General features: G+C 42.9%; 1 protein-coding gene across 1 annotated transcript in view; it reads left to right on the top strand.

The window, feature by feature from the left end:
- The window catches only part of ST6GAL2 (ST6 beta-galactoside alpha-2,6-sialyltransferase 2), a 76193-nt gene that overhangs the window by 37669 nt on the left and 26377 nt on the right, over positions 1-12147 (top strand). Inside the window, exons 3-5 of the mRNA XM_036447344.2 lie at positions 7378-7475; positions 8986-9087; positions 11166-11340. Coding sequence (XP_036303237.1) covers positions 7378-7475; positions 8986-9087; positions 11166-11340 — 375 coding nt within the window. The remainder of the gene's footprint in view (positions 1-7377; positions 7476-8985; positions 9088-11165; positions 11341-12147) is intronic.

Here is a 12147-nt window from a genome sequence, read left to right as displayed (position 1 = left end):
TCCACAGAGATGTCCTTTAAGACAAACACGGTTACTCTGGGACCAAACCGCTGTTGTGGGCTTTGCGGAGGGATTCCTGCCCCCCAAGAGATCTGAACCTTCGGCACAAATCTGCCTTTCAGGTCACAGCCAGTTCACCTAAGCAGGGCGCTTCTCCAAGTTGGTAAATAATAGGTCCACACCCACCTCCTCTCTTCCCTTATGAACTACCGTATTTTTCGGACCATAAGACGCTCCGGACCATAAGACGCACCAGTTTTTAGAGAAGGGAAATGAAGAAAAAAAGATTCTGAAACAAATAGTGTCCTAAAATATTTTATGTGCATTAAAACCCAACATCACAGTCATAAACACATGTAATCAACCCTGTAAAGTAAACAGCAGCATTTAGAACCATTTTAGAGCCGGGCAAGCACACACAGACCACACAGAGCCGGGCAAGTAAAAAACTTTTTTTTTAAAGTATATGTGTAGGCTATATTTGGACCATAAGACGCAGGGACTTTTTCCCCCCACTTCTGGGGGAAAAAAAGTGCGTCTTATGGTCCGAAAAATACGGTATCTTTAAATCCATGCCAGAAGCCTCGGGGAACACTGCTACATAGTTCCCAGTGAGGGATGGGATGTACATGTAAAGAGAAAGGGGCTTCTTTTAAGGACTTGCTCCTATGATTGTGGGGACTGGCAATTCTGAAGTTTTAAGGGCAGGCAGGTAGGAAATTGAGGTAAGAGGTGAAATTGAGCCTGAGATCTGGAGGACAGGTTGGTAGGTGGAAACTCAGGCTGGGCTTCTCTAATGCAGTCCAGATGCAGAATTCCCCCTTCAGGAATGTCAGTCTTTGCTGTAAGGACTTAGACTTCCCTCTCTGCCCTGGCCCATTCTATTGCTGCACCCGTGAGCAAGCAGCTTGGCCCTGTAGGCCCATTAACTCACTTAACAACCTGTGTGCTTAGCCCTACGGTGTGCCGGCTTCCGCATTGGGTGCCAGAGAACAAATGTGAATCACACAGCCTCCGCCTGAGATGTGAATATGAAGCAACCAAGCTTAATACATGCTCACAATTCACTAACCTGGACGTGACATTCAGGGGCAGCTGTTGTTTGGGACCCATTCGCTGTTCTGTCCTTTAGGAGTGCTTGATGTTCTGACCATCTTAAAATGGCGTGGTGCCATCGTAATCAAGCTCCACAAGCCAGACCTCATCTGAATGTGAAATTTTTTTAAAGTTAAAATAAGCAAGACACAAGTCTACACTTGAGGTCTGGGGTCCCAGAGTCCCTGTGTTGACATTACTGCAGGCCCATAATAACACTGTCCATGTGTCAAATAAATGTGCAGCCTGCAATTGATTAAGAAAAGCAGTGGTTAGATGTCCCTGGAGTGCAGTAACACCACAGTTCCTTCTCATTTCCAGGGCCATTATTAATAATGTATGAAGGAATTTAAGTCTTATGCTGTAAAGCAGGCCGTAACTAGCTTCTGGTTTGGTTTTGCTGTGTTCTAAACACCTCTGCACTGCTGCTGCATATTTGGAATGTTCTTGCATGTCAGGGAGAATTCCCTTGCCCCTTACTGTGGCATAAATGCCTCTAACCAGGGCCTCATAAACTCTATGCAGAATTTGGAATAGAGTGTGAAAAACACTGGGCATTACATGTTTTGGGGGAACGTGAAATGTTATATTTTGGTTCATTTCTAGTATCCAAATGTAATTTATATTGTCTGCATTAATATGAAACTTCATGATTAGAATTGTCTGACTCAGTATCTTAACTGAAAAACACAAGTTTTTAAATTCTTTATTGTTTTGTCTAGGTTCTTTAGAATCCAGTTTTGTACCTACCATCTTAAGAATATGTTATCATAGCATAATACAAGTTATAAAAACAAAATGTTCTTCATTTTTACAAGCTGGTATCACTTACCATCAGCATTGGCACAGTGTGAGGTGGTGCCTTCTCCTTTCTGCTCACCAGGAATGTGGGAATGTGCATGTGCTCATCAACATAGAATTGTTAATGGCTCTCTTAATAAAAATAAAGTCACTAGCAGACCCCTCCATGCAACTTGGAATATTGGGGCATGCTGTACTATTTAGCTAAATTCATCTTGAGCTCTAAAAATCCCTCGAGAATTGGCTAAGTGAAGATCAAAAGACTTACCAACATAATTTTATGAAAAACTGAGAGCAGAGCTATAAAAGTACCTGGGGCTAGCTCCATGTCAGCACTGCCAGGAGGCCCCTTCAGGCAGAACTGTGCCTGAAGGCTTAGCAGTCACACCCCCAGGCCCAGAGGGAGACTCAGTGAGCCTGGGTTTCCGAGCCTGCTGGCTTCCTCTAGCTCCCTCTGCTGGTCCTATTGACAGTGCAGCCCTTTTTCCAAGTTCTGTTAGCCTGAGTCATGCCCTGTAATTGTTTTTAAGGACATTATAGCAGTTGTCAAAACCTTCTTGTTGAATATGTCATTGAAAAGAAAACTGAACTGCTTTGGAAATGTGGAACATTCTTTTCTAGAGACTCACTGAGATCTTTTTTCACCCATACATATCAATATGAATAATAATTTGGTAGTGAGATCATCTGCCAGCAGTCCTGTGGAAACTCACTACAGAGGAGAAATGTCTGCTCTGAACTAACATTGGTGGCCTCGATCTGGGCAATCAGGATCTGTGTACTTAAATAAAAATTCTGGGAAGCCTGTGGGAAATGGGGGAGGGCCTGTATAGGGAGTGGAGCCCCTGTTTTGTTACCTTAAAAAAGCGAAAAAGATAATAGAGTTACTTAGCAAGCATTGAGTATTTATTGATCTCCATCTCTCTGAGGCCTGATAACTATGCTAGCTACTAGTGACACAAAGATGAATAGGGAACAGACCTAAACTTCAAACCCTCTGCAGTCCGGTGGGGAAGACAGACTATGAACAGGCAGTGGTTAGGAGAAGAACTGAGAGAGGTGTAGACTGACAGGGAAGACAACAGAATCCCACGGTGAGGGCTGGTGCCTGGACAGAGAGGAGTTCAGCAAAGACTGCCCAGAGAGGGGAATCCAGGCCAGAGGTGCAGCGAGCTGCAGGGCACCACCAGTGGGAGGGGAGAGGAGAGAAGGCTGGACAGGTGGCAGGAGGTCAGCTCCCAGATGTTTTTGAGCATCAGTCCCAGAAATTAGACTCCACTAAGTAATTGTTATCATAGGTATCACTCAGTGCGGTGTTTACGGCAGGTTCAGTACCAAATGCTTTTATGTGTTAACTGCTGGAAGCCTTACAGCTCGAATAGATAGTTATTCCTATTTTATGGATGAGGCAATGTAGACACCTGGAAAGCCCAGTGGGCGGAGCCTGAGTTCCATCAGACTTCAGTCTGAGTCTCCAGGAACTCCAGCTCTGACCCTGGGCCCTTGGTCAGAGGCACTGCAGTGTTTGAAGCAGAGGATTGATGGGTTGACTTTTTATTTTAGAGAGATTGCTCCAGAGCCTAAATTTGAAGGCATGAAGATATAAGTGCCATTACAGGAGTCTGGGGAGAGGTGAGGTAGAATCAGAGAGAAATGAAGTCCCTAAGGACTGCAGGCTTTTGCTTGCTTAATGATGCAGATTTCGAGTACTGGGTGTGTCGGGGGAAGGAGGAGGAGAACGAGGACCTAGTGCCCAGGGCAGGACAATAACGGAGTGCTCCTGCACCTCCTGGCTGGCTGTTCCTCAAAAGGCTTTAATGTTCCTTCAGTGAGTGCACTTAGCCTTTTCTCAAGGTCAACGTGAAATGGCTCTACCCCAGAAAAGCCTTCTCCAGAATGATGCTTTACTCCCCTTGTGCTTGCTGTGTGATTTCGTTCTTCTCTTCTAAATGTGAACAGACAGTGTAGTTTTTAAAGCACATTTATCAAGGTGATGCACACACAGCCAAGCAGAGGTTTACAAAACACGGCTGCCTGATGGGCGTACTCTCAGCTCATCCTCCCCATTCTGGTCACTGACAGCTTTAAGGAGGGTCATCCCGGCAGCAGCAGCTCTCCCTCCAGTCCTCCACAAAACGGGCCTTTTAGCTCTTGGCTCACACCACTGCTAAAGGAGGTCAACTACATTGCATTGCTGACTATGAAGTCATTTGAAATCTTAAAACTCACCTCAGTGGAACTCTGGCATTTAAAAGCTGTGATGTTTTCAAGAGTGGTGCAATGAATTTGGAATTGCCTGATTAATTTGAAATGCAGCCACTGCTTAGGTGCCTTGGCTGACTGACCTCAGTCTCAGCCAGAGCTGCCTGGGGGCAGTGTGGTCCAGTGTGAGACCTGCGCAGTAGGAGGGCTGGCGCTGCCTCGCCCTGGGGTCCTGATCACCTCTCAGTGCCCAGAGCCTGCCTCCCTGCTTGCAGCCTGCACTCCTGCTCCCCCCTGCCAGGCAGGTTGCCTTCGGTCCAAGTTTTCACAGTGGAGGTCTGTTTACACTTGGGGAGACTCTCTCAGGGATCCATGAAGTGAGAACTATTTTTATAATAATACTCATAATAATGTTGACATTGGCATTGATGTTGCAAAAGCATTGGTGAATAAAATGCTTCTTAATATGAATCAAGGCATCAGACCCAACTCTGCTGGGCATGGCATTTTCGCTGCCAAGCTCAGCAGTAAAAGCGAAAAGGGCCAGCTTCACTTACAGATGTCCTTGATGAAACAGTAAAAATGGTTGACTTTATTAAATCTCAGTCTCTGAGTACCTGTGAATTTGGGGCCCAGGGGGAAATAACGTGAAAAGCACTGAACTGATAGTCCCAGGTGATCATTGCACAGTTACAGAATTATGCACAGGTGAATCATCCATTTTAAGAGCAAGATAAACTGATGGGTTTTAATGTAACAGCGTGAAAAGCTCATTGATACTGTGTCACAGTCCTCATTGTGGCCACCTTTTATAAACTAGCACTTATCAAGTTTTGATGAAATATCAGAGAAGACTATTCCCAGTAACCTGCAAAGACTTCAGATGTTTCGTCCATTTCTAGTGATACATCTGAGTCCTTATAAACTTCAACTAAAGCAATACATTGCAGCAGACTGTGTGCACCAGCAGCGAGGAGAAGCCAGCTGTCTTCTGAAAAGTCACTCATTAATGAGATTTGCAAACATTTAAAACAGTGCCAGTCTTCTCACTTTTTTTTTTATTTTGAAAATGTATTTTTCATAAAAATGTATTTTAAATTAAATTAATAAACATTTAAAGTTTTTCTTTTTTACTTTCTAATATTGATGTAGTTCAAACCTTTGGGTTGTCATAGATTTTCAAGAATGTAAAGGTGTCCTGAGACCAAAAAATAAGCCTGTAGAGCAGTGATTCTCAACCTTTCTAATGCCACGACCCTCATGGTGTGGTGACCCCCAACGATAAAATTATTTTCTTAATTTTTTTTCTTTTCTTTTTCTTTTTTTAAATATATTTTATTTATTTTTTACAGAGAAGAAAGGAGAGGGATAGAAAGCTAGAAACATTGATGAGAGAAAAACATCAACCAACTGCCTCCTGCACACCCCCCACTAGGGATGTGCCCGCAACTAATGTACATGCCCTTGACCAGAATAAAACCTGGGACCCTTCAGTCCGCAGACTGACGCTTTATCCACTGAGCCAGACCGGTTTGGGCTTTCTTTTTTTTAATAAAATTATTTTCATTGCTACTTCATAACTCTAATTTTGCTACTGTTATGAGTCGTAATGTAAATATCTGTGTTCTCCAATGGTCTTAGGCTCTACAGCAGTGGTTCTCAACCTGTGAGTTGTGACCATTAGCAAGGTTAAGAACCACTGCTCCAGAGATTGGCAAACTTCTTATTATTAGGAGCCAGGTAGCAAGTGTTCGGTCTTGGTGAGCCACAGGGTCTCCCAGCTCTGCTCTGCTGTTACTGACAATAGATACACACGTGAGTATGTGTCATAGCACAGCTTTGTTTATTAAAACTGGTGGCAGGTCATAGTTTGCTGACTATTGAAAAATTTTCCCTAAAAGAACATTGCAGGACTTTTTTATGACTTAGCTAGGTATCCGTTATGCATTGTTTGTATTCCAAAAGAGTGTTGATTTGGTGCTCACAACTAGAATCAGAAATCTTCTGAATCCAATGCTTGTCAAGAGAGGCACCTTTTGTAACATGGTTTTAATGGTGGCACACATGCCAAGTTTGTGCTACTTAGGGGGTAGGAGAATCTATCCCAAGGAGACTCCGCAGGGAAGTGGAGAATGGGAGGTGCTTTAGGGACCTGAGAGGAGTATGGTCACTGTAAAGGTGGCATGTATCCACAAGACTCTTTGGCAGATCAGACAGGCATAATTTCACCTGACTCCCTCACAAATAGGCAGTGTTATTGCTCCAACTTGAACCTGAAACACGCATAGGAATTTTGAAGCTAAAGACAGCCTGTGGAGATTCCCTTATTGCTGCTGACTAAGTCTGATTTAAGCTGGTTTCTGAAAAGTTAATAACTTGGCACAGGAACTTTCAAGATGTGTATATAGACTGCTCCATGGAAAGGGAACAAACATATTTCCCATTTCCACCCCTTAGTCAGGTGAGCCCACTTTTCCTCTAGCTCTTGTCTCCCTTGTCAGACACTGTGATATGGGAGCTGTCTTTTGGGACCTCAGAGAACTTGGGGAAGTCTGACTTTTGAGTCAAATGAAGGGAGACATGGCTCTGTTGTGAATGAAGCTCCATGGACCACAGTGTGCCCGATGGACTATAAGTAGCATTGGTAGCTGGTGCCTCCCTTCCTCTTTGGTGAGGCCATTGCTGGAAAAGGGAGAATGTACTAAGATTGCTCTCATATGGCTTTTCTTGGCATTGTTAGCAGTAGGTAATGATGCACAGAAACTATAGCTGGTTTTCTTTTTTAAGCACAAACCAGCACCCAAAAGTGGTCACGCTACTGTGAAGGCTGTGGCTCTGACTGTGAGAGACACACTTGATCTTGGTGCAGGCAGTGGCATTGGAGGCACCAGGAGCAGCCTCCACTCCGCATCAGTGAGAAGACACGGTGAGCAGCCTGTTTGTAGCATCCTGTTCCAGTAGATTCCATCTTCAAAAAGTTTTGGAGTCTTTAGAAGAATGGCTGCAAAAAGCATGTCCCCTTATAAAGATGTGGACATGTAAGCATCTCTGAATAAGATGACACAGGACCTGCTGTAATTGCATGGATTGTGCCTCCATGCTGATCTGCCCCTGGGCAGTATCTCAAAGAAACAGTATGCTGAAAATGTGCCCATGGGTCTCTTCATTTTTGGTGTCTGTTTAGCTTCCAGTTTTAAAGATTCACTTTTAAGATATTATACTAGATTATGTTTATTCTACAGATAGAAAAAAAAGTGAGTGTCATTTATGTGCCCCTAGATTCTCATGATGCAGTCTTGAGATTTAATGCTGCTCCCACCCGTGGCTATGAGAGAGATGTTGGGAATAAAACCACTGTGCGCATCATTAATTCCCAGGTAAGATGGATGGAATGCTTGCATGGATGTGTGCTCTATAGGTATATAGTTTAACTGGATGAGTGAAGTTATCCAGAAAAATCATGATAATGATTTTCCTTATTTCTATGGGTCTTATGATTATAAAGAAGTAATGAGGAAAAAATGTAGAGAAATGGGAATTTGTGTGTAACATGAATAGGGGGGAAAATGAGTAAATAAGCTCAAAAAAAGTACACACACACACACACACACACACACCCATAGACTTATCATGTTGCATCTTGTGGATTTCAAAGGATGTTAAACTTACAAGAAGTATTGGCCAAGAGAAGGCAGGGGATGGAAGAGAGAAAAGCAAAGGTACAAAATTCAAGGTTAGTAGCATAGTTTGAAACTTACTTATTTGAATTTTTTAAAAATGAAAATGGATTGTTGAAATAAAAATATCTCTTTTCTTTGTATTTTAATAAGAATATCTTCCAAATTTATAGCAAAATTATTCTTAGAACAAACTACAACAATTTCTAGAGTTTCAAACTATATAGAAAAATATGAGATGGTGAATGATTTCTGATGAGTTGCTTGCAAAACAAAAGATTAGATTTCTGCCTAGTACTCTGAGCCAGGCAGCACACAGCAAGGTAAGAAACAATTACCACATTTCTTTCATTTATACCCTGTTTCCCCGAAAATAAGACAGTATCTTATATTAATTTTTTCTCCCAAAGTTGCACTATGTCTTATTTCCAGGGGATGTCTTATCTTTCCATGCGCTAGGTCTTATTTTCGGAGAATGTCTTATTTTTGGGGAAACACTGGTAGATTCACCATTCATTTAATAACAGCCTTTCAGAGTGGAGGAGCTAACCCTCACTAAATTAAAATACATGTCACTGTAGGATACCTTTTAACTACAGAAACATTAAAATGTGAAGGAAAAAAAAGTATATCTTAGAAACTGAAAAATTGCACCTTAAAAATGAAATCAGCACATTTTTTCTCAAAACTGTAATTAAAAAAAAATGATTGACAAGTGAGATTAAAGAACTCATCCAGAATAGACAGGGCCCCAGAGGGTCACGCAGGCTGACTCAGGATGACTGGCTCGCTGTGTCCCCCTTGTCCTAGGCTAGCACACTGAGGCACCTGCAGAATTCAATTCATCAACATCTGCAACTCTCTCCCAAGTTACCTGTGAAGACAATTGAAGAAAGTTGTGGGGCCTAGGTTACCACTTTCAGGAGCCGATTTGATTCCACTAGATATGAGTACAGTGCTGGGTGAAAATGTAAGATCTGGGGGATTTAAAAACAAACAAACAAAAAAACAAAACCTAATTTCCCCAAACATTTTTTAGGTACTTTAGCATGCAATGCCAGCCTCTCTCCCTCCCCCAAAGGAAAACAAAGCCTGAGGGACTTTTGAAAAATGGATCAGAGCAAGGAAACACTTTTTTCCATCTCTTTTAAAACTATGATTTTGAAGAACCAAACATTTGCTTTGAAATTATTTTTCTATGTATTTGCAGATTCTGACCAACCCCAACCATCACTTCATTGACAGTTCATTATATAAAGATGTCATTTTGGTGGCCTGGGACCCTGCTCCTTATTCAGCAAATCTTGACCTGGTAAGTCTTCATTTGTCACCCCTACAATGAATCTAGTGATCAGAAGGTGCCTTTGATTACTCATGGGAGTAAGTCAAGGATTGAGCCTTGATAGACATAATGAAACTGATCATGAGTGCTGTTTAAATACATGTGCCCATGCCATCCTGTTACCCACTTTCCGTAATGTGCTTGGTGAGCATTGTCCATCTAAAAAGGGCTTTTGCTCTGGAGGATTTTTTTTTCAATATCCAATGTCCAAATGTTCAGAAATTCCTACTTACACTGGAGGTTGGGCTGATTAAACTCAATATGTTCCCATTATGATAGGGTTACATTACCTTCCAAACAGTTACAGACGTTTTGAAATAAATTTGAAGTGCTTGTCAAGAAAAATCTAAACTTGTGTATCACCAGTTTGTTATTTAAATTAACCTGTTATGGCTTTCCTTGAGTGGGTCACTCTGGCTTCAGCTTCTCAACCTTTTTAATCTTGTGATGCATAAACAAAACCATTGCTAGCATCAAAATGTAGGAAGTTATATGCACAACTTTCTGGCAAGTCGATGGCTATCTAAGCAAGCTGCCAGTTACTCCTGGTAAAGCCTGGGATGAAGAGCCAGTGTCGCTGGAAGATGGATGATAATTTCACTATGACAGATGCTATCCGCTGTGCCAATGGGTGTCTTTCTATTTGTTTTGCTGTGACTCGAGAATGCAGTCTTGTGAGGAGACTGATCTTGGCTCTTCCATCCCCATCCCCACCCTGAGGTATCTTTCTAAGAGAGCTCCCCAGGGTTGACGGGTCCCTCTGAAAGGAGTGTTTCTGTCACTGTTCCTCATGAAGCTGGACCTTTACCTAGCGTGATTACTAACCACTTTAACCAGGATTGCAATTAGAACCACCTGGAGAGGATTTTTCAGCTATATCTGTCAGAGCCCATTTCCAGAAATGTAATGCACATCATTGAGTGTTTTCTGAGAAAGCCTTTTGGGCTCTCATTTGTGCCCTCCATTGAGAATCAACCATCACGTGAGTGTTCGAACTTTTCATCTTCCTTCCTAACCTGAGGTTCTCTGGCTTGGAGTTCAGATAGCTCTCCTGCTGTTTGAGGAAAGACCAAGAGCTTCTAGTTGTTGAACCTTGCTTATTTCTCTGTTGGAAGCATCCAAGTGCAAGGCACAGGGCTATGCAGCCCCATGCATGTGAGCGTCATAATGCTGAAGTCTGAGTGACAGGCTGCTGTCCAAGGGCCTGTCCCATTCGCTGTGTCAGGATCGAAGGAGGGGAAGAAGCAAGTCCCACATTTCTCTGCTTCCTTCCCAATGCCTCACTTAAGATGATCTGGCCCAGCCATCCTCAACATCTTCAAAGCAACAGAACACATTCAGCCATGGCTGTTCCCCGGGATCTTACTCTAGACCAGGTGTCTCTCTGAGGGAGCTTGGAGCCTGAGCCCAGCCTCTCCCTCACACACCTTCTCCAAATTCTATTTCATGGTGACAACTGACACGCTTCTGAAAACATTTTTTAAATCAACCTATAGTTTATTTTTTTCATAAAATATTTTATATACAATCAATGTAAGCATAATTTTGTTGAGTATTAACAAATATCTATAGTCATGTATCTATACCACAATTAAGAAATCGGATATTTTCATCACTCCAGAGTCCCATGTGCCACGCGCATGGGTCATCCTAGCTCTAGCCCTAGACTTAACTGATTTGCTTTCTGTTGCTTTAGCTTCTATTCAGAAAACATTAGTTTTTAGTCCAGAGGTCAGCAAACCACAGCCACAGGACAAATATGGCCCTGGTTTTAAATAAAGTTTTGTTGGAACAAAGCCAAGACATTCATTTGACATCTTGTGTGGTTGCTTTCCCAGCACAGAGGCAGAGCTGAGTGATTGCCACAGAGACCTTAAACCCACAAGCCCTTTGCAGAAGTCTGCTGAGTGCTGCATGCAGCATCTGTCTAGCGGGACCCCTGATATCTGTCCACATTCCCTCCTCCCCACTGAGTCCCTCCAGGGCTGTGCTGTGTCCTTTGCACAGTGTGGCTCTCAAGACTGGATTGTGTTGATTTTTCCTCTTAGTGGTACCAGAAGCCAGATTACAACCTGTTCACACCATATGTCCAGCATCGTCAGAGGAACCCAGATCAGCCCTTCTACATTCTTCACCCTAAATTTATATGGCAGCTTTGGGACATAATCCAGGAGAACACCAAGGAGAAGATTCAGCCCAATCCACCATCTTCTGGCTTCATTGGTAGGTGCATTGGTAAAACTGGAAAGAGTGGTGTGCAGGCAGGTTAGCAATAAATACACACTCATGTTATACAATAAGAGCATGTAAATGTGGCTTTAGAGGGAAAATAGACCAGCTGAAGAAAAGAGAAATATTCCTCTGCAGTTTTTATTGCATTGTATCCCACTACCCAAAATTCTAAGAACTACTTTATTTTCTTGCAGTTTTATGGGTCAGTATGGGCTTGTCTGGGGCTGCTGGGTTGTGTTCAGTTGCTTCATGGGATGGCTTTGCTCCATGTCTCACCCCATGGAAGGAGTTCAGCCTCAGCTGGGACTGTTGGCCTGAGGCCATACATGGTCTCTTACCTGGCAGTCTCAGAGTAGTTGCACTTCCTAAAATGGCTCCAGGCAAGTGGTCCAAAACATAGGCAATAGAACTATCAGTGTGTTACAGCAGAGGCCTGGAGATGTGCACAGAATCACCGTGCTATGTTCTGGGGGTTAGAGCAGTTGAGGTCCTGTCATATTCAAGGAAGGACACACAGAGCCCACCTTGGCCATCTCTGATCCACCACCCACTGCCACACACAGTGCTGGCAGGAGGACTGGTTAGGGATGAATGTGTGACCACAGGACAGTGCCAGGTGGCCCAGGCTCTGGTGAGACTAATTTTAGGACTTTAGGCAGCTCTTACCACAAGAGTCCACTAGCTCTAACCCAAAACTAGATTTGATATAACAAGATTATCACATATTTTTAGCCAGGCTTTGATCCTCAAAGTTGTGGTCTTACCCCATTTTTTTTTAACCTACGTTTCAGTATATTG

This window comes from Pipistrellus kuhlii, unplaced genomic scaffold (genome assembly GCF_014108245.1).
Source record: "Pipistrellus kuhlii isolate mPipKuh1 unplaced genomic scaffold, mPipKuh1.p scaffold_m20_p_2, whole genome shotgun sequence".
NCBI lineage: Eukaryota > Metazoa > Chordata > Mammalia > Chiroptera > Vespertilionidae > Pipistrellus > Pipistrellus kuhlii.
Note: the sequence above shows the minus strand (reverse complement) of the source record. Positions and strands in the feature narration are given on the sequence as shown.